Source organism: Peromyscus californicus, unplaced genomic scaffold (assembly GCF_007827085.1).
Source record: "Peromyscus californicus insignis strain IS unplaced genomic scaffold, ASM782708v3 Scaffold_5__1_contigs__length_169319896, whole genome shotgun sequence".
In the NCBI taxonomy this organism is placed as follows: Eukaryota; Metazoa; Chordata; class Mammalia; order Rodentia; family Cricetidae; genus Peromyscus; species Peromyscus californicus.
Window position 1 is genome coordinate 20,297,413 of NW_026294573.1, and position 22,581 is coordinate 20,319,993.

The 22,581-nt window shown below is 49.4% G+C and overlaps 1 protein-coding gene across 1 annotated transcript; it reads left to right on the forward strand.

The window, feature by feature from the left end:
• The first annotated feature begins 699 nt into the window (after positions 1-699).
• Positions 700-15,387, forward strand: Catsper4 (cation channel sperm associated 4). The gene is made up of 11 exons (XM_052715558.1): positions 700-744; positions 839-913; positions 1,348-1,491; positions 6,979-7,080; positions 9,912-10,009; positions 10,187-10,307; positions 10,508-10,641; positions 12,702-12,876; positions 14,098-14,309; positions 14,584-14,749; positions 15,337-15,387. The coding sequence occupies exons 1-11, from the start codon at positions 700-702 to the stop codon at positions 15,385-15,387; spliced, it is 1,323 nt and encodes a 440-aa protein (XP_052571518.1).
• Positions 15,388-22,581: the final 7,194 nt, after the last annotated feature.

Here is a 22,581-nt window from a genome sequence, read left to right on the forward strand (position 1 = left end):
AGTTGATTTCTCCAAAATGAACCCATGTGTCTTTGCTTTAGAAGTGGGAATCCGCACCGCCCTTACAGACATCCCCTCCCCACAACACACACAGAGGTGAAGAGCTGTCCGGCTAGAGTGAGTGCCGTCTGTCACAGGGTGGGTGACAAGCTCCCTGTGTAGCTCATTACCCTGAGGTATACACTCAAGGCTCCTGTACCAGGGTGCTGGGCTCTGTGGTCATGCATCCTTTTGCCTTAGTCCTGGGAGGTCAGACCTGCTCCCCTATCCTAGCCCCAGGGAGGGACACTCACTTAGTAGATAAGAAAACTTACCTTTCTGGAAGGGCCGGCTGGGCAGCTGTGGGACAGGTAGCTGAAGGCAAGGGATCCCGGGCATCTCTTCCCCTTCACTCAGCCTCACCTCTAGCACCTGGATCCAGAAAGGGGACCTCGGTTTACTATATTCAGATGCCGTGGGAGTCTGGACCTATTCCCACCAGCCTCTAACCTCTGACCCCATCCTGAAGCCGGTGGCGGAGTACCTGGTTCCCTCGCTTTTTTTTTTTTTTAAATCAGGTTGGAATGTCTTGGTGGAACACAGAAGGGTGTGGTAACAGCTGCCTCTGTGATCTCACCACAAGGGGAAGGGAGACGGCCTGCAGCAAAGCTTTGAGGAGAAGGGATCAGAGCAAAGATGTCCGAAAACCAAAAATGGGGGATGCATCGGCCAGAAACCGGCAGTGTGAAACCCTCGGGCACTACGGTAGGGAGCCCCTGCCTGGCGCTGTCACTAAGCTGGCATCCTGGGTTGGGCAGGGGCCGTGGTCACACTGAAGGCCTGCTCCTATCCCCTGTAGAAAAACACCTATGAAGGCATGGGCCGGCATGAGGAGCAGGTGCTCATCAACCGGAGGGACGTCATGGATAAGAAGGTAGGAAAGGAGGAAGGTAGGGACAGGCAGAGTGGAGACTGAGGTGACCTCCACCCCGGAGTTCCCTTCTGCAGCTCTCTACCCTTTAAAGGTCCTCCCTGAGGACCTTCTCTAGGAGCTAATGCCCGTGGAGGCGGCTTCTCATAGGAACCCCTATATTGTGATAGCCACTCACCAGCAGAGCCCCAAGGCCCCCAAAGGTCCCCAGTAGTGACCCTCTCTTGATGATCATTTGTTGTGACTTCTTCATGGAAACCAGCATTTCATGAACTCAGGCAACAGCATCACCCTCTAGGGCAGTCCCCCGCCCCGCCCCCCCCCCCCCCCCCCCGCCTCCCCTCCCCCTGCAATTCACAGGGAAGAGGGAGTAAAGAGTCCAGGTAGAGGCCACCCCTGGTGACACCTGTCAAAGGAAGGTCTCCATCCCCTTCCAGGATGCCTGGGACGTGCAGGAGTACATCACTACACTGTGTGTCAAGCACTTGCTCCGACATCCTGCCTTCCAGCTGCTGCTGGCCTTGCTGCTGGTGACCAACGCCATCACCATTGCTATTCGTACCAACTCTTACCTTGGTCAGGTGGGATGCTGGCCTGATCTCTCCCTCTACTCGCTCTGACCTGGGACAAGGTGCTTCCTTCTCAGGTCCTTGGCTCCTTGTCTGTGTATGATGTTTGGATTGGATGTTCTTCAAAAGTCTGGTCACCAAATGGGCCTGGTATAGCAAACCTTTAATCCCAATGCTAGGGAGGAAGAGGCAGAGGCAGCTGGATCTCTTGAATTAGAGGCCAGCCTTGTCTGTGTAGCAAGTTCCAGGCTAGGCAGGCTAGATAGTGAGATTATGTTCAAATAAGTAAATAAAAAAAAAGTCTGTTTCCATCGACCTTGCATAGGATCTGCATGTCAAGAAAGACTTCTTGGGCTGGAGAGATGCCTCAGTGGTTAAGAGTGCTTGTTGCTCTTCCAAAGGACCTGGGCTTGGAGACCCAAGTATGGATCTCCAGAACCCGAATAAAAGCTGGCTGCCATGGTTTGGTGTAGGTCTGTGATTCTAGTCCTCCTGTGTGGACATGGGAAGCAGGGACAGCAGAATCCCCCCGAAGCTCTCAGGCTAGCTAGCCTGGAGTACTCACCATGGTAGCAAACAGCAAGAGAGACCCTGCCTCAAGGTGGACGGAGAAAACCAATACTCTTTTAATTTCCCCCTTTGTTTTTTTTTCGAGACAGGGTTTCTCTGTGTAGCGCTGGCTATCCTGGAACTCATTCTGTAGACCAGGCTGTCCTCAAACTCACAGAGATCCTGCCTCTGCCTCTCAAGTGTTGGGATTAAAGGCATGCGCCACCACCGCCACCACCACCACCCAGCTAGACCAATACTCTTAAGGTTGTTCTCTGATCTCCATACACACACTGAGGCAGGTCTGCATACACATACACACAAGCACACAGGCACGCACTTGCACACCCACACACATCATACATACAGAGGTTTTTAAAAAGGAAGAAAAGGAAAGAAAAAGGAACAGAACATTGGAGCTTGCTGAGGTGGTTTACACAGAGGCTCCCAGCATTCAGGGATCCGAAATGGGTGGGTGGGGGGGCGGGGGAGTGTCTTTAGTACAAGGCCAGCTTAGGTTACATAGTAAATCTGAAGCCAGAGTAGACTTTATGATACCTGTGTAAGAAAGAAAGGAAGGGAGGGAGGAAGAGGGAAAGACAGAAAGGGAGAGGGAGAGAGAGGCAGAGGGGGAGAGGGAGGGGGGCGAAGAAAAAGAGGAGGAGGAGAAAAGAAGAAACAGTGAGAGAATTCTTCATGTGTGTGTCCAACTCGAGAGCCCAGGTTTGCCTCAAACTTGCCATGTAGCCCTGGCTGCCCCCCAACTCATGGCAGTCCAGCTCTAACCCTGTAAGTACGTAGATTGCGGATGTGCACCACACTTGATAGATTTCTTGTTTTGTTTTAGGTTTTATTTATTATTTGTTTGTTTGTTATCTAGTTAGTTAGTTTGAGACAGGGATCTCACTATGAGGCCCAGCTTGGTCTCAAACTTACAACCCTCCTGCCTCAAGGTTCTGAGTGCTAGGATTACAGGTATATGCCACCATGCCTGATGAGGTTTAATTTGCTTTTTCATTTGTTTGTTTTTCTAGACAGGGCTTCATATAGACCCAGATGTCTTACAACTCACTGTACATATAGCTGAGGACAAATTTGAAAGCCTGAAGCTTCCTCCTAAGACTTAAGACCTAAGTGCAGTTTGATTTCTTATGAGGTGTGTGTGTGTGTGTGTGTGTGTGTGTGTGTGTGTGTGTGTGTGCGCGCGCGCACGCATGTCCATGCAGGTGGTGATGGATGAGTTCAGAAAGGTGGTCAGTGGCCAGATCACATATGATCTTTATGTCAAGGGAGCTAGTTTGTATCCTACACCATTGAAAAGGCAGGAAAGGATTTAAAACAGCATTGAAGTGAAATGACCATGTGCGTTTTAGAAAATGCACTGGCTGGGGGCTGGAGAGATGGCTCAGTGGTTAAGAGCATTTGCTACTCTTGCAGAAGACAGGAGTTTGGTTTCCAGAACCTACATTAGGCAGCTTAACATAAATTCCAGGGATCTGACGCTCTCTTTTGGCCTCCAAGGGCATCTACATGTGTGTGCTACACATACAGACAAACTAACACACACAACATACATATTTTTAAAAGAAAAGAAAAGATTTTTTTAAACTGTGAATTGGTGTTTTGCCTGCATTCATGTCTGTGTGAAGGTGTCAGATCCCCTGGAACTGGAGTTCCAGACAGTTGTGAGCAGCCATGTGGGTGCTGGAATTGAACCCAGGTCCTCTGGAAGAGCAACCAGGGCTCTTGACTGCTGAGCCATCTCTCCAGCCCCCAGAAAAGAATCCTATAAAAAGGCACAGTGTGGACAAGGCAATGAAGAGGGCCAAGACTGAGAGGAGATGGGTCAAAATGAGTGAAAGATGTCCAGGTGAAAGGCATGTGATCTCGACCAGGACAACGGAAGTATGTGAGAAGAGCCACTGAGTCACATCCCTGGGTTCTTCTGCTTCCTCCCCATGGTACTTGGATTGAGCCTAGGGCCTTGCACATGCTGGGCTAGCATTATACCACTAGCCTATGTCCCCAACCCCATGGACTTTTCTGATGATTTACATTGCTAGTTCATATTTAGTGAGCCTTTGCTATGTGCCACCTTCTGTTACTACATATCCTCATTTTATGCGTGTAGACAAAGAGACTGCAGGAGGTTGAGTTTGTGGCATGAGCAACAGTGTCGGGGCTGGTGCTATGCTTGGGACATGGAGACGCAGGAGAAAAATGTTTAGAGAAGAGTGCAGAGGTCAGTACAGGACATTTGAGGGGCTATGAAGTGTCCATATTTTTTGAGAGCTCAAGAAGAGTCAATAGATCTAACAGACTGCAGGTGCTAGCCAGGTGATGGGGGCACATGTCTTTAATCCCAGCACTCGGGAGGCAGAGGCAGTGGATCTGTGAGTTCGAGACCAGCCTGGTCTACAGACTGAGTTCTAGGACAGCCAGGGCTACACAGAGAAACCCTGTCTTGAAAACCCAAATGATCGAAAGACTGCAGGTGCACAGGACCGGAGATGGAGACTTCAAAGCTGCCAGTGTCTAAGGGACAGGGGTTAAGGCTGAATGGAAATGCCATGCAGAGTGTGAGTGAAGGCAGGAGAGAGCCAAGACGTGTTTCCAATAACGGGTGGGAATGGAGGGGGAGCTGGCAAGGTGACTGAGAAGGCATGATCGGTGGCAAATTGGGAGCTCAGGAGAGTGACAGTCAAGAAAGGACAGTCAAAGAAGCAGGCAGTAGGGGCCAGCCACTGTGGTGGTGGTGTGTTCCCCAAAATATTGTGCACCCTAATAAACTTATCTGGGGTCAGAGACAGAACAGCCACTAGATACAAAGGCTAGAAAATGGTGGCACACACACTTTGAATCCTAGCACTCCAGAGGTAGAAATCCCTCTGGATCTCTGTGAGTTCAAGGCCACATTGGAAACGGCCAGACATGGGGACACACGCCTTTAATCCCAGAAAGCAGCCTTTAATCCCAGGGAGTGATGGTAGAAAGCAGAAAGGTATATAAGGCGTGAGGACCAGAAACTACAAGCATTTGGCTGGTTAAGCTTTCAGGCTTCTAGCAGCAGTTCAGCTAAGAGCCATTGGGATGAGAGCAAAGAAGCTTCCAGTCTGAGGAAACAAGACCAGCTGAGAAGTTGGCCAGGTGAGGTTAGCTGTGGCTTGTTCTGTCTCTCTGACCTTCCAGTATTTCACCCCAATAACTGGCCTCAGGTTTGATTTTATAAGAACCTTTTAAGATTCCTGCTACAAGCCATGGTGAGAAGTAGGCCTAATAAAGACTAGACAGTCCCCAGAGTTAGTGCGCCTGGCCTCCCCAAGAGCAGGTGGATGGCAGCAACTCACCTACGTAGCTTGCACAGCGAGGACAGTGGAGGTTCATGCACAAGCCATTGTTGGGTTATGAGTTCATTGTCCAGCGTTCTGATAGCGAAAATAGAGCTGGGAGATAAAAGGAGAGGAGCGGGGAGGGCACAGAGGGGGCAGCATTACAGTTTTTTCTCTTTCGTGTGTGTGTGTGTGTGTGTGTGTGTGTGTGTGTGTGTGTGTGTGTGTGTGTGCGCGCGCGCGCGTGTGCACGCGCGTGCATGTGTGCATGTACCATCGCAAGAATATGGAGGTCAAAGCGCAACTTGCAGGAGTCAGCTCTCTCCTTCCGCTGTGGGATCCATCTAAGGCTGTCAGACTTGAAGGCAAGCATCTTTCTCCACTGAGCCATCTTGCCAGTCCCTGAGAACCACCTTGTAAAGTGTTAAAAACAGTTCTTAGCTGGGCGGTGGTGGCACACACCTTTAATCCCAGCACTTGGGAGACAGAGGCAGGTGGATCTCTGTGAGTTCGAGGCCAGCCTGGTCTACAGAGCGAGATCCAGGAAAGGCACAAAGCTACACAGAGAAACCCTGTCTCGAAAAACAAAAAACAAACAAAAAACCAAACAACAAAAAAAACCCAGCTCTTATTATGGGTCTCGGTTGAAAATGCTGGAATAAGGGTTAAGAATGTAGTTCAGTTAGTAAATCAGAAATTCAAGGACATCTTTGGCTACATAGTTGAGGCCAACCTGGGCTACATGAGATTGTCTCAAAAAATATAGTAGAACAGGAAAAATAAAGCCAAGCCTGGAACCCTAGTGTGGAGTTTGTGACTATGAAGATCAGACTCGAGAAGGCCGTGGGTGGGCAGAAGGGAGTGTGGGTAGCAGGAGGCCCCCATGAGGGACAGGGACTCTGCTGGCTGCTGGAGTGCAGAAAGAGGCAAGGTGACTGGTGTGCTGGGGTGGACTCCATGGACTGCCGGTTATGGGGAGTGGGTCACGGCTATAAGGACGCTAAGAGTACAAGGTGGAGGTTGGGCAGAAGTGGATTTGGTTTTGGACAGACCCTAATTATCCATCCACCTATTGATGCACCCAAGGTACATGTCCTGGATCTACAGAGGGAGGGCACCTCCAACCTGGCCCAGACAACTTGGATGCTGCAGCCACAGGGGTAGTTGGGACCAGAGTAGCTGAGAAGTTCCCTAGGTCTGGGGTCCTGCTGCTCCTGGCGGAGGGCATGCCTGGTTTTTGTTTTTTATTATTATTTTTGTTGTTGTTGTTGTTGTTGTTGTTTTCAGTACCGGAGTTTGTCTAGCTCTTCCTCACCTCCCTTTCCCAAATAGCCTACTCTAGAGGCTGGGGTGAAGGCCAGTCATATGCACCCAGGTTCCTAATTCCCCATCTGTGAGATGTGACAGAACAGAAAACTACCTTTCAAAATAGTGTTGACAGTCGCTTGACACCATATGTGAAGGGTCTTAGCACTGCTTGGCATATGTGCAAAAAGTGTCCCCTAAAGGAAACCATAGAGATGCTAAGGAGGAAGAGTAGCCGGGGTACCCTCACCCACACCCCCTCTCTCCAGCTTGGCGCAGACCCTGCTCACCCTCTTTTTCTCTGTCTTCCACATAGAAACACTATGAGTTCTTCTCGATCGTAGACGACATTGTGCTGACGATTCTTATGTGTGAGGTTCTCCTCGGCTGGATCAATGGCTTCTGCGTTTTCTGGAAGGTAAGGTCCCGGGAATTCCTGTCATTACTGTCCCCTCACCCCCCACCCCCACCCCGTGGCTGCAGCACATCAAGTCTTTGCCTAGCAAAATAAAGGGTTTATATGGAGAGAGAGTGTATCAGTGTGAGGGGATGAGGGAGGTTTCAGGTATGTCTGTAATAGGGCAGAATATATGTAGTTCAGGAAGTGCCCCGTCCATGTGTCTGAACCACTGCTCTTGCCTCCCAAGCTCTCTCTATTTATGCAAACCCAGGTTTCTGTATCTTGGAGATGGAATCAAGGAATTGAGAGTATCTGTCTTAATTTACATGATTCTGGATCAGGACTCCACGAACTTTTTCTAAAATGCAATAATTTGTTTTGTTTTATGGGCGGGGGACTTGTTTGTTTGGTTTGGTTTTTTGAGACAGGGTTTCTCTGTGTAGTCCTGCCTGTCCTGGAAATTAGTTTTGTAGACCAGGCTGGCCTTGAACTCACAGAGATCTGCGAGATCCGCCTGCCTCTGCCTCCCGAGTGCTGGATCAAAGGTGTGCACCACCCCTGCCCAGCTCAGTGATTTGTATTCTAAGCTTTATAGGCTCTAGTCCCTGTTGCAACAACTCACCTCTGTGAGGCCGCACACAGCACAGCCAGAACACAGATGGACGGGAGTGGCTGTGTTCCAGCATAGCTTTGCCCCCAGGTGTGTCGATGAGGTGTTTGTTTGAGGGTCTTACTATGTCGCCCAGACCCCACACTCCTGAGCTCTAGCGATATCCCTGGCTCAGCCTCTCACTGAACTGGACTAAGATCGGCTCTAGTCCAGTAAGACTCCACTTGCACCAAGCACAGTAATGCACACTTATAATCCCAGCCATCTGGAGGCTGAGGGAGAAGGGTCAGGAGTTCAAGACCTCCCTGGGCTAGATAGTAGGACACCATCCCCAGAAGACAAAGAAAATGCCTCACGTGTGGACAATGCAATTTGAGTTTTGTGTAATTTTCATGTTTCCCTTCTGATTTTCCCTCTCCCCTCACTTTAAAATCATGAACTGGCTCCTTGGGATGTCTTCTTTTTGGGAGGTCTCTCCCAGGCTAGGCTTCTGCTACTCTGCCTCTCCTTCTTGGGTTCTAGAAACTCTCTCTGGCAGAGTTAAAGAGTGTTCTCTGTCCACCTCCCTCAAAAGAGTCTATGAGCCCAGCATGGCAAAACCTTGTATCCTCAGAAAACAGGTCAAGATATGGCATACAGCAGGAGCTTAATACTTGGTGGATGTGTAGCCCAGCTTGGCTAGGCTTTTTGTTTTAACTCCTAGTGAACCAAGGGTCTCAAACTTACCAGGTACCTCAGTCACTGTCCTACTGCCCTGAGGATAAACCATGACCAAGGCAACTCATATAAAGAAACCATTTACTGGGGGCTTGCTTACAGTTTCAGAGGGTTAGTCCATGATCATCATGGTGGCAGGCAGAAAGGCATAGTGCCAGAGCAGTAGCTGAGAGCTTTACATCCTGATCCACAAGAATCCACAGGGAGCAGGAAGAGAGAGAGAGAGAGACACTGGCAGCACACCTCCTCTAACAAGGCCATGTTTACTCCAAGAAGACCACACCTCCTAGTCCTTCCCAACAGTTCCACTCCCTGGTGACCAAGCATTCAAATAGATTAGCCTATGAGGCAATTCTCATTCAGACCACCACACTAGGCTTACTTACTCACCCACTCCCTGGCCCTCTTCTTACTTTGAGACAAGGCCCCACTAAGTTTTCCAGGATGGCCCTTACACTGTAGCCCAGACAAGCCTTGAACTTGTGACACCCCCAACCTGCACCCTTGTCTCCTAAGTGGCTGGGATTACAGGCCTTGATTCCACAGAGAGAGGCAGACTTGTGTCTCCGTGTGTGCGGTGTTGTGGCCCAGACTCTAAGATGTGAGGAAGTCTTGAGTCTGTTGGATTGCCTCCCAAATTTAAGAGCATCTTCCATTAAAATATGGATTTCTTTTTGAACATTTACTTCAGTCACACGTTGACCAAAACTCTATAGAAAGCCACGCAGTCCTGGATCCGATCCAGTCCCTCACCCTGTCTTGCCTCCGTTCGCCTCTTAGGTAATCTTCTTAGAGCCTGTTTATCCTCTCAGCTGTTGCTTTAAATCCTAGGCAAATAGGCATGTATTTTTAGTGCTCCCTTTCCTGACGGTAGCCTACCACAAACAATGCTTTGCGATTAGTTGGTACGTATGGGATCCTGGTAATCTTTCTATATTAGTACATGATGAATGTACAGTAGCTTATTCTATCAGTCTCTTATTGCTGGGCACGTTCATTGTTTTCAACTTCTTTTGTATTTATATATTTATTATTTTTAAGACAGGGTATCAACTCCCTCTGTAGACCAGGCTAGCCTCAAACTCACAGAGATCTAATTGCTTCTGCCTCCAGAGTGCTGCAATTAAAGACATGTACCACCAGGCCTAGCTACTTTAATTTTATTAATTATAGTGTATGTCACACTTCACATTAAGGCAGGAGCATCCAGGAGTTTTGAAGTCACCTAACTATACAGATCATCATTGGCTAAGGAGCTAGTCTGTGTGTGTGTGTGTGTGTGTGTGTGTGTGTGTGTGTGTGTGTGTGTGTGTCTTCTCTGTGAGTCTCTGAGAATGGTTGTTTTCATAGGCATAGGACTGTGATTGTATGTGTTTGTGGTACATCAGGGGTGACAACCAGGAGATGGCAGCTGGCTAGCTTTGTTCTTAGAGGAACATTGAGTCTTCCATTGTGTTAGGGCAGACGGGATGCTCCCATGGGCTGGGCTTGATAGACCTTTTTGGGCTGTTCCCCCATTCAGGACGGCTGGAACATCCTCAACTTCGCAATTGTCTTTCTCTTGTTCATGGGGTTCTTCATAAAACAACTTGACATAGTTGCCATCACCTACCCTCTCAGGTGAGTGGGGAGCTCCGAAGGTAAGGGGGGTATCTGTTCGGATCCCAGGAGTGAAAAGGGAAGTCGGTACCCTCTGGGGCTCAGCTCTTCCCCTTGGGGAGGTTGGTGGGAGGGAGGCAACAAGAAGGAAAAGTTCTTGGAAGGGTCAAAGGGCACCTCTGAGAGGCTCTGCCACAGGGCACTTCGGCTGGTACATGTGTGCATGGCGGTGGAGCCCCTAGCCAAGATCATCAGGGTCATCCTGCAGTCGGTGCCAGACTTGGCCAACGTTGTGGCCCTCATCCTCTTCTTCATGCTGGTCAGTGTCTCCCAGGCCCCAAGCCTATCTCCTTCCCTGAATAGAACCTGTAGGGTGGAGATGGATGCCTAGGGAAGCAAGGGGCTTGGCTCTGAATCCTTGTGGGGATCCCTGGCAGCATTTACTTGCATTAATTTGCAGGTCTTGTCAAGCTCCAAGGCCACTGGGTGAAGTGAGGTGGGTTTTGGTCTCTTTGACAGGTCTTCTCTGTGTTTGGGGTCACACTCTTTGGTGCATTCGTGCCCAAGCATTTCCAGAACATGGGGGTTGCCCTGTACACCCTCTTCATCTGCATCACCCAGGATGGATGGCTGGACATCTACAGTGACTTCCAGTGAGGACAGATGAGTCTTGGGCTTCATCTCCTTCTGGCTAGGGCAGGGCTGGAGTTCCTGGAGGTGAGGGAAACTGAGAGGGGCTCCTGGGACTTCGATGAAACTGGCCTCACAGGAAGTGAATACACAAGGAAATCATGGGGCAGGGCCTTTGGCCCTGTGGTACTTGAACCCTGTTCCCACAGAAGCTTCACACATTCACAGGGCCGCCTGACCCTGTTCGTGGAGACTTCTGCTATGCTACAGAGCTGTGTGGCTCGACCTTGGGCCAGGGAACAGGTCTGAGGTTGTGCCTGAGGTTCTGAGGAGGTCTCCAGCTTGCAGTAGAGCAGCACCACAAACCTCCTAGAGTCCTGGAAAGTCTGGGTTTCAAAGCACTCATTCTCAGACCTGCTCCCCAAGGGCATTTTTGTGTTCTAGTCTTTGCTTCTTGGAGGTTCAAGTCCAACTTCATTCCATCCCACTCCCCTTTGTGAAGTAGAAGCCAAGCAGGCAAAGGGGTTCTGCAGTCCCAGGTAGTAGACACCTCAGCATTCAGGAAGCAGAGGCAGGAGAATCAGGAGTCCAAGTTAATTATAGCCAACTTGGGCTGTAATAAGACCCTGTTTCAAAGAAGAGAAAAGGGGGGTGGGGTGTAAAGGAAGGCACCTGGGGATGGAGCTTAGTAGGTAGAGTGTTTGCCTAGCCTGGGTTCAATCCCCAGAACTACAAAAACCAAGATATGTGCCATTCACCTACACTACACAGTCGGAGGCCAGCCTGGGCTAACTTGAGAACCAGTCTTAAAAAAAAAAAAAAGAAAAAAGGAAAAAAAAACTGGCATCGTAGCGCACACCTTTAACTCCGGCTTTCAGGAGGCAGAGGCAGGAGAATCTCTGTGAGTACTCGGTCAAACTGGTCTATATAGTCAATTTCAGGCCAAACAGAGTTACATGGTAAGACCTGGTCGCAAAAAACAAAAACAACAAACAAACAAAAAACCCTAAAAATACCACCAAAGCAAACCAAATGAAAAGCAGTAACAAAAGCTGGGGTGTTAGAACCCAGAGCACCATTGCTTGGTAGTGCACGCCTTTAATCCCAGCACTGGGGAGGCAGAGGCAGGTGGATCTCTGTTTGAGGCCAGCCTGGGCTACATGGACTACACAGTGAAGTTGCGCCGGCCTTTTGAGTACTTTCCTCTGCACGGGCTCTGTGACATTAGACAAACTATTCCACTGCTGGCCTCAGACTTGAAGTGATCTTCCTGCCTTAGTCTCCTAAGTGCTGAGATTACAGATGTGGGCCATGGAGACTAGTTTATTTATTTGTTTACGTATGTCTCTTGTAGTTCTGGGCCTTAAGCATGCTCAGCAAGCCTTCTACTACTGAGCTATAGCTCCAACCTCTAGCTTTTAAAAGTTGGAGGGGCTTGTTTTGTCTGTTTTATTTTGAAGTGGAGTCTGGTGTGGCCCAGGCTAGCCTTGATCTCCTGCTCTTCCCACTTCCCCAACGCTAAGATCACAGTCAGGCACACCACGCCCGTTTATGCTGTGCTGGGGCTTCGTGCACACTAGGCCAACACTGCCAACCTAGCTTCCCTCCCAGTCTTGTTTTTTGTTTTGCTTTGTTTTGTTTTGTTTTTGAGACCGGAACTCAGGTAGCCCAGGCTAGCTTTGAACTCCTGATCTTCTACCTCTCCTTCCTGAGTGCTGGGATTCTGATCTTCAGTTTACTAATTCATAATTAGAGACTACAGTGCAATATTGACTGCCTCATAGAGTGCCATGGGGATCAGTCTAGAAAACTCGGTAGCATTCTTCTAGAATGCAGTGCGGCGTAGAGCGCTTCTACTTACGGTGTATGTAAGTATGGCTTGCACTTGACAGTGCTGACTTCAGATCTCCTTGGAGGACTGGTTTTAGAGTTGGCCCTGCTGTCGGGTCATGCAGCAGGTCTCAGTAAAGAGCTGCTTCTGCCACCAGCAGGAGTGGGAAATAGAATTGCCTTGTTTGAAAGAAGAGGAAACCGAGGCTTAAAGGGCCAGGGAAATGATGGCGCTCCCGACTGCCGTCCACAGGATGGAGGACAGGGAGATCGCGATGGAAGTCGGAGGTGCCATCTACTTCGCTATCTTCATCACCATCGGAGCGTTCATCGGCCTCAACTTGTTTGTCGTCGTCGTGACCACAAATCTGGAACAGATGATGAAGATTGGAGAGCAGGGACAGCAGCGTCAGATAACGTTTAGTGAGGTGCGTGGGATGGGGGAGGACCGCAGGGAGGAGAGCGTGGGCATGAGTGACTTTGTGTGTGTGTGTGTGTGTGTGTGTGTGTGTGTGTGTGTGTGTGTGTGTGTGTGTGTGTGTTGCACACACACACATAAAAAGCCAACTCCAAAACCTGGAGGCAAGACCTTCGTATCTGTAATGTCCACTCAGTGACTGAAGCTCCCGGGGGCTGGGTATGGATCCCTAGATGTGCCATAATAATTCAAAGCTGAGCAATGGGGTGTCATTAGGGCATTTACCCAAGGCATCCTGAAGTTCTTCTCTATGATGGGAATGATAACAGTACCTGCTTGCCAAGACTTTCATGAGAATCATATAGGGTCTGAAGAGTGCTTTTAAGTAAGAGCTCAATAAATGAACTGGAGGGCTGGCTCAGTGGTTAAGAGTACTTACCGCTCTTGCAGAGGACTTGGGTTTGGTTCCCAGCATCCACATGGCCACTCACAACTGTCTGTAACTCCAGTTCCAGGGGATCCATAGCCACCTTCTGGTCTCCACAGGTATCGCATGTACATGGTGCCCTTACTTACATGGTGCACTTATTTACACACATGCAGACAACACATTCATAAACATAAAATAAAAATAAATCTTGGCTGAGTGTGGTGGTACATGCCTTTGATCCCTGCAGAGGCAGATGGATCTTTTAGTTTGAGGTCAGCTTGGTCTATAGAGTGAGTTCAAGCCAGGCTACAGAGAAATCCTGTCCTGAGAAGCAAAACAAAATAAAACGAAGGAAAAAAAAAAAAAGAAAGAAAAGAAAAAAGAACTTAAATGTTGGCTACCCAGTATTTACTTGGTAGAACTTGCAAAAGATAAAGGAGAAAGTGGACCTTTGAAAAGGTCAGAAGGCCAAGACCATCATCACTTCAGAGTAGGTAGGGGCTTTAAAGGCTTGCTGGGGTGAGAATTTCTAAAGGGATCTGAGAGGGCCTTATGGTATGCGCTTGATGGAGTTATCACAGCAAGGTAGGGAGGCTAAAATTGACTGGAGCTGAGGACCGGTGTTAGAGTGCTTGCCTAGGTGGCTGGAGGCCCTCGGTTCCATCCCTAGGATGCACAGATAAAATAACATAAAATGTTATAATACCAAATACGGTTAAAAGGGGCATGTCCTAAGAGAGGCATCCTCTCTAAAGTCACATGACCCTGAGCTGTCTATCCCTCTCCATCGACTGTCCCCAGACAGGCAAAGATGAAGAGGACTGGGCTGATGACCTGCCACTGGTGCACTGTATGGAGGCCCGCAAGGAGACTTCTGGCCTCCCCCAGGAACCGCTGGTTGGGGGTCCCCTGTGCAACCTCACAGAAAAGACCTGCGATAATTTCTGCCTGGTGCTTGAGGCAATACAGGAGAACCTGGCGGAGTACAAAGAGATCCGAGAGGAGCTCAACACGTAGGGGAGGGTACTGGGGAGGCAGAGCAGGCCCTGGCCTCATTGAGCCCATTTTCTAAGGAACTCGCCCATAGTTCATGCTTCCCAGCTCAGGAGCTGGTGTCCTGACCTTCGGGGTGTGCCTTTCTCCCAGGAGGGCCCTGTGTGACCTGGGTCTCCCTTAGGGATGCTTCAGAAGCAGTGAGGGAAGAAGGAAAGGGGAGAAGGGGAGGGTGCACACCAGGGGAGAGATGGAAGGGCTTGGCCAAGGAATACAACGTCTCTTCTACCCCAGGATCGTGGAGGAGGTGCGCTCCATCCTTTACAACCAGGAGCAGGAAAAGGAGCTGTTACACAGGCATGCCTCCAAAGCCCTGTCCTTGGAGAGCGGGTCCTCCTTAGATATGCGTGAGGTGGCTACCCAGCAAGACTTGATCTCTGCACTGGTCAGCAGGGAAAAGGTGCGCATTCCCTTCCCTACCGCCCCCCCCCCGCCCCCCACAAACACACTATAGTCCCCAAGGTACTACGGCCAAGATGTCCTTCCTTTCCTGTCGACCCTCTAAAATCCCCACTCATTTCAGAGGGCACCACCCCGTTCGGTCAAGTCTAGTCATTTTCTTCTCAGGGAGGCCAAGCCTCCTCCCATCAATCTCCACCCTAGGAGCCATCCCCCCCCCCCCCCGCCCCCCAGCACCTACAGACTTATCTTTTCTTAGAGTGGCTTTTGCCAGCTCGGCTCTCCCTTGGAAACAGTCCCACATTGGAAAAAGGTCCCCTGTCAATCCAACTAGGGTGCATATAAGCAGTGTTTGTGTGTGTGTGTGTGTGTGTGTGTGTGTGTGTGTGTGTGTGTGTGTGCCTCTTATCTCATGGGACTGGAGTGGAATGGAGTCTTGGGAATGCCTGAGCTCCCCAGTTCTGAGTGGGTTCTACCCATGCTGGAATTACTCAGATGGGGCAGCTGTTGAGACAGGAGGAGGAAGAGGAAGAGGTAGTCTGTCCTCTCAAGGTAAGCAGAGTGACGAAAGGACCCCTTGGTTTGCAGGTTCACGATTCTAGCACAAACATACTTAGCAAACACAAGTTCAGCCTCTGAGGAAGCAGAATGGGCGCCAAGGGGCCTGTGCTCACACGGGACCAGCTGCTGCATCGTCCTGCATCCCCGCCTGGAACCCATTCCTCTCCCTTACACCTGGGTGGCAGGGGCCAGGGACTGGGATGGTGGCAGCATCTGCATGGCTTATGTCTGTGAGCTTGAGGTCCAGAGGAGTCAGGATGAAGGATTCTGGATGAGAATGGAAGCCCCACAGCAAGGATGAGCACAGAAAGGGGTAGCCAGGCTTTGACCTACCGGTGACTATCCTTGACCTCTGCTCCAGCTCCGGGATGAGTCCTGGGTGGACCCCAGCACTGAAAAGAGCCAGGTCAGTAAGGCTGTGTGCACCAAAAATAAAATTTCATGTTATAATCAATGTGTCTGATTGGTTGTTCTCAACCTGTTTCACACTCTTGCCTTTGGTCTGCTAGGGGAGATAGATCTTGCTTCCTAAGAGCCAGAGGCCAGCCTGGGCTTCGAAATGAGATCTCGTCTCGGGGTTGGTCTGATGAACCCCTTAGGGGATTCCGATACAGTGACAGAGTAAAATTTACCCCCTGATCAGTTTGACTTTAATGGTAGAGATAGAATCCCTGACCTCAGAATCCTAAATTTGGGGTGCTGTTTCTGGATCTCAGGTTGGGAGCCCTGTAAGATAAAAGAGTCCCTCCCTTCTCCTCTATCCCTGTCTGAAGGTGACGGCTGCTCCTCACCCTGAGGAGTCCTTATCTGATAGGGTCACCACTGACCTAGCTGTACAGGTGACTCTACCCTTTGACACCAAAGGGTGGCTGGTTAAAGCGGGAGTCCCCAAAGGTCTTCTGGAGAACAGCAGCACTGAGACTTGCTGGGAGGACGTGGGAAGATTTTGTGGTCAAGTGAAGTCTGGTGGAAGAACTTCCGGCCTGTGGCTGGAGCAGTAGCCGAGAGCTACATCAAGATCTGCAAGCATGAGGCAGAGAGAGTTACTGGGGGTGGGGGAGGCTTTTGAAATCTCTTTCTTGATTGTTTGTTTTGTTTTTTTTCTGAGACAGGGTTTCTCTGTATAGCCCTGGCTGACCTAGAGCCCATTCTGTAGACCACGCTGGCCTTGAACTCAGAGATCCACCTGCCTCTGCCTCCCTAGTGCTGGAATAAAGGCGTGCGCTACCATTCACTGCCAGACTACACTTTCAAAATCTCAAAGCCACCCCCAGCAACACACCTCCCCCAACAAGGCCACACCTCCTAATCTTTCCCAATCTTAATAGATGAACCTATAGGAGCCGTTCTCATTCAAATCACCGCAGAAAAATCTGGATCAGCACAGGCAGAAGATCTGGATTCTCAAGTGTCAATGGAAACCCAGAAGGTGGAAGACCAATGTCCCTGACACTCAGATACTCTGCTGTTGGTGACCGGGAAGCTGTGTGGCCCAGAGTTCTGCCCTACTGTTCAGGAAAGGCTGACAACTAGGGGCCCTGGGGATACTCACTAGTTGGAACTGCAGTCCCCAGAGGTCCACTGATTGCAGCTGATGGGAAACACTGCCTCACCCCTGCCCCTGACTCCGCATCAGTATTGGCTCTGACTCTAAAAAGCCCCCTGAGGCCCACAGGAGTGTGGACAACAGAGTGGGTAGAGTGCTCAGCAGGCAGAGAGGTGGTACTGGTGACAACGGTACCATGCTGTCTTGCAGTCTGTCCCTGTGTTCGGGCCAGAGCTCCATCCTAACACCCCCAAAACTATCCATCAGCACAGGCATGGGCAGCCACTGGCTGCTGCTGCTGCTGCTGCTGCTCCTAAGTAGGGACAGAGCCTTCAACCTGCCCAGTAAGTACCCAACACCCTTTCTATCCTCCACGTGTGGCTTCTTTTCTGACTGGCTGAGGGAGGAAGAAAATGCTCAAAAATCCAGGTAATACCTCTCCGGTCGCTAAGGGAAGCTCAGCGTCTCCCTAACTAACCTCTTCTGCTGTCTACAGGGTATGGGGTAGAGGCACCAGGGAGTTTTCAAGACAGAAAACCTCTGCCCCTCTGGCCTCTCCCACGCATCCCTTCCAGAGCGCTATCTTTGTCTGCCTGCCTGCTCCGTCTCGTCTGTCTGCTCATCTGTCTTTCCGTCTATCCTTCCCATCTGCGGCGAGTTAATAGTTTGGGCTTTCAGCAGGCTGAGGGCTCAGGTGTTCCGACCTTGGGGCTTGGCCCTTCTCTAACAAGATCAGCCATCTGATGCCTCACAGTTTGAGAAAGGAAGGCATTCTGGGTCGTGAGTTCCTAGGTCAGTATGAGGGGAGATGCTGTGTGTCAGCAGCACCCCAGGTCTATGACTTTGACCAGGGACAGGAGCCTCTTCGATAAAGCAAGGAAGAAGCACACTTTAGTAAGTGTGGTGGAAGCAGCAGCGGGGTAGGAGAGAATGATTCCAGCAGCAGGTTCCTGCCTGCCTGTGCCAAGCACTCTGTGAAGGCATCTGTTGCCTTAAGACGCTCAGGGTCACAGGGAAGTAGGCACTATTAGCTTTGCAGTGCTAGAAACTGGGGCTCAGAGTCACGTGTGGATTTCCGTGTCCTCCCAATCACACAGTAGGGATTGTCCCCAGGTCTGACTCCAGAGTCTAGGTCACACTCCATTGCTAAAGGCAGGGAATCTCAATGACCATGAAGATTTTCGTCAAATTTGAAATTTCAGCCTATTTCCAACTAAAATCCCAATCAGGGCTTGTAGTCTAAAAATGACTCCTGTTCTTAAGGAAGGGCAGAAGGAAGCTGACTTTGGTAGCACAGACCTGTAATCCCAGCATTTGGGGAGTGGAGACAGGAGGATCAGAAACTCAAGGTCTGCCTAGGCTACAGTTTCAAAAGAATCCAAAAAAGAAAAAAATAAATAAAAACATGAAAGAAAAAAGGCCAACAACATCCACGATATTGTGTGTGTCGTGGTGTGTGTGTGTGTGTGTGTGTGTGTGTGTGTGTGTGTGTGTGTGTAGCCTGAAGAGCTTGGCCCCTTGGAGAAAGCATGAAGTCAGGTCAAGTGTGGTGATGCATGCTTGTGATTCCAGCCCCAAGGAGGTGGAAGGGCCAGGCATCAGATCGTGTAGAAAAGAGGGAAGTGTAGGGGAGGTGGCAGGGTCCAAAGCCCTGGGCCCTCAGCCCACTGAAAGCCCAAACTCTTCCCAAAGTGTCAGAGCCCCTGGAGGCAGAGTTACAGGCCACTGTCAGCCATGCAACATGGGCATTAGGAATGGCAGTTGGGTCCTCTGGAAGAGCAGCAAGTGCTTTTAACTGTGAGCTATTGCTCCAGCCCTCCCAATTTGAAGGACAGAATGGGAGACTAGGGGTAGAGGTGAGGGGAGACGTAGCCTGCCAAGTTCTGACACTTCCTTTAAAGAGACAGTAGACTGACATTGTGTTAGTGCCGTGATACAGAAGTAAACCAGCCAACTGAAAGACAGCATGGAGCTGCGCTGGTCGCAGAATGGCAGCTCGGCATGATAAACCAGAGGGGAAAGACGGACTCCCGCAGAGGGACAGAGCAACTGGTTGACCACTTAGAAAAAGTATAAAGTCAGATCAGGTGTGGTAGTACATGCCTAGGATCCCACCCCTGGGGAAGTGGAGGATCTGGATTTCAAGGTTGGCCTCGACTACCCTGTCTCAAACAATCCAAAAGAAAAAAGAAAATAAAGCATGCCATCCAAGTCGATGGAGCTAGCCTTCCTTGCAAATAAAAACACACCACCTGCCCTGTTAGTCTGGGCTTTTGTGCCTCCTCTAATACTGAGCCCAAGTATCTCACTATACTGAGTGGGACATGGAGAACAGAGCAAGGGATGGGCTTCCACAGGGTCACACCAGAAATAAATACTAGAACCAGCCCCCATCCCAAGCCTCCCTACTCTGTGCAAGCATTCCAGGCGGCTGTTACCCTATTACGACCCCTCAGCTCTGTACAGAAGGAAGATGTTAGCGTATAGGAGGAATGGACACAGCAGGTGAGGGGATCTGGCCAAGGCCAGTGACTCTTCTGCATACTGATGGGAAGGAATGCTTCGGCCATGCTAGGTCATCTCCCGTCAGCCTCTGAATCAGCCCTCTGCTAGGAATCTAGAGCAGGGCATCAGGTGAAGGCCTGTTTCTGCCCATTGCCCAGGGGGAAAGAACAAGGTTTCCTGGGGACCCAGTTCAGTGTATGTGTGAGGGCTTTCCTCCCAAGGGAGAGTGGCTAGCTCAGCCTTGGAAATCAAGTGATGTTTTTGTAAGGCTTCACCGTGCAGTTGAGAAAACAGACTGAGGGGGCTGGTGGTCTAGTGTCAAGTGCAGGATCACCATTTCCTTGGGGTGTGGCCTTTGACCTGATTCAACCTTAGTTTCCATGATCTGGTATGTAGAAATAAAACAGCGGATCATTCTGCTCTAGACCAATGAGAGTGAAAGATGTCAAGAGCATCCGTAACCACCAGTGCTTTCAAACAAGTTTATTTTTATTATCAGTGTGTGTGTGTGTGTGTGTGTGTGTGTGTGTGTGTGTGTGTGTGTATGAGAGAGAGAGAGAGAAAGAGAGAGAGAGAGAGAGAGAGAGAGAGAGAGAGAGAGAGAGAGAGAGAGCATTATGGCTCAGTTATGGAAGTTTATCAGGTGATATGCTTTTTTAAAAATATTGTTATAAGCCGGGCGGTGGTGGCGCACGCCTTTAATCCCAGCACTCGGGAGGCAGAGCCAGGCGGATCTCTGTGAGTTCGAGGCCAGCCTGGGCTACCAAGTGAGTCCCAGGAAAGGCGCAAAGCTACACAGAGAAACCCTGTCTCGAAAAACCAAAAAAAAAAAAAACAAAAAACAAACAAACAAACAAACAAAAAAAACCAAAAATATTGTTATTACTATCGTTATCACTCCCCACCGTGTGTGTGTGTGTGTGTGTGTGTGTGTGTGTGTGTGTGTGTGTGTGTTAGGGTGGGAGTGCACCACGGTGATGGAAGTCAGATGACAAACCTCAGGAGTGACTCTTCGACTGGGATCCAGGAATTAAACTCAGGTAGCCGGCTCTATGTGACAAGCACCTTTACCTGATAAACCATCTTACCAATGCTGCTTTGAAAAAAAAAATTTAAGAAGTAAAATTGTTGGAGGTTTTGCTTTGTTTGTTTGAGACAGGATCCCTAGATCAGGCTGGCCTTGAACTCACAGAGATCTACTTGCCTCTACCTCCCCATGCTGGGATTGAAGGCTTATACCATGTTCTCAATGTCGTAGGTTGTTGGGGGTTTTGTTTTTGACACAAGGTCTTGCTATGTAGCCCTGACTGCCCTCTAACTTGCTGCAAGGTACTTCTCTTCTGCTTCCCAGGCACCAGATTACAGGCATCTGCTACCACATCTGGCTTTTTGTGTATGTCAGCATTCTCAACTCATGGGTCGTGACCCCTTAGAGGGTCGAACAACCCTTCACAGGGGCCACCTAAGACCATCAGAAAACACTGATATTTACATTATGATTCATAACAGTAACAAATACAGGTATGAAGTAGCAATGAAAATAATTTTATGGTTGGGGGTCACCACAACATAAAGACCTGTGTTAGAGGGTTGCAGCCTTAGGAAGGTTGAGAACCACTGGTGTATGGTACTAAGGATTGAAGCCAAGGCCTCAAGGTTGCAAAAAACAAACAAACAAAAAACTTTCTACCATTGATTGACCTGTGTCCCCAGCCTGCTTTCATTTATTTATTATGGCGCAAAAACACTTTTGTATCTTTATTTTCATTTTTGTTTTGAATTGTGTGTGGGTGGGTATTTTGCATGAATGTATGTCTGTGCACCACCTGAGTGCCTGGCACCCTTGGAGGCCAGGAGAGGACATCGGATCTTCTGGAACTGGAGCTCCAGACAGTTGTGAGCCACCACATGAGTGCTGAAAACCAAAATCCAAGTCTTCTGCAAGAACAGAAAGTGCTCTTCGTGGCTAAACTGTCTCCCTAGCCCCCATGTTACTTTAGTTTTAGATTTATTTATTTATTTAATGTGCATGAGTGTTTGCCTGAAGGTATGTATGTATGTATGTACACATGCGTGCCTGGTGCGCTTAGAATTCAGAAGAGGGTGTCAGCTCTCCTGGGACTAGAGTTATTGATGGTTGTGAACCACCATGCAGGTGCTTGGAACTGAATGTAGATGTTTTGTAAAAGTAACCAGTGCTCTTAACCACTGAGCCACTAGTGAAGTGTGATCCTAATTAGTCTTATCAGTTAAAACCAGGAGTGAGATATTGGGGTAATAACCTGAAAGATCAGAGAAGCAGAGCAGCAGCCACTAGAGACATCTTATCTCTATGAATCCTCAGACCAAATGGACCCGAGACCCTGTCTCCACCTCCTGATTGTGCTAGGATCAAAGGCGTGAGCCTCCCAAGTGCTGGTATTAAAGGTATGTGCCATCACGCCTGGCGTCTATGATTAACTAGTAGCTAGCTCCACCCTCTGATCTCAAGGTAGGCTTTAGTTGTCAGAATACAAACAAATTATCACACAACATACTAGTTCAACTAAGTTCAAACAAGGCAGCAGGAAATCAAACAACGAAAGCCAGTCTTGGGGGGCACTCAGGAGGTAGATGCACGATGATCAGGAGTTCAAGGTCTGGCCAGCCTAAAATACATAAGAGCAAAAGAAGGAGCTGAGTGAGACAATTGGGAATTTAAGACCACCCTGGGCTCACAGTGAGTTCAAGGCTAGCCCTGAATACAAAATACGAGGCTAAAGAGATGGCTCAGCAGCTTAGAGCACTGGCTGCTCTTGTAAAGGACCTGAGTTTGATTCCCAGCATCCACTTTGTGGTTCACAAACATCTGTAACTTCAGTTCAGGTGATCCAACACCCTTTTCTGGTCTCCATAGGCACCAGACATGTACACAGTACCATGCAAACAAAACATCTATACACATGAAACAAACAAACAAAAATCCAAAAACAAACATACAAAAAAACACAGCAGGGCTGGAGAGATGGTTCAGTGGTTAAGAGCATGGAGGCTGCTCTTCCCGAGGACCTGGGTTCAGTTCCCAGCACCCACGGCTGCCTGTATCTCTAGTCTCAGGGGAGCTGATACCCTCTTTTGACCTCCAAGGGCACCAGCCAGGCACACATGTGTTGCATAAACACATAGGCAGGTAAAACACACTTATACATTAAGTAAGGAAATAAATCCAGCACAAAATAGCA

Coding starts and splice junctions, on each gene's coding strand:
- Catsper4 (XM_052715558.1), top strand. CDS start 700: ATGCATCGGCCAGAAACCGGCAGTGTGAAACCCTCGGGCACTACG. Junction 745..838: donor TGAAACCCTCGGGCACTACG/GTAGGGAGCCCC, acceptor TATCCCCTGTAG/AAAAACACCTATGAAGGCAT. Junction 14,750..15,336: donor CACTGGTCAGCAGGGAAAAG/GTGCGCATTCCC, acceptor CTTGGTTTGCAG/GTTCACGATTCTAGCACAAA.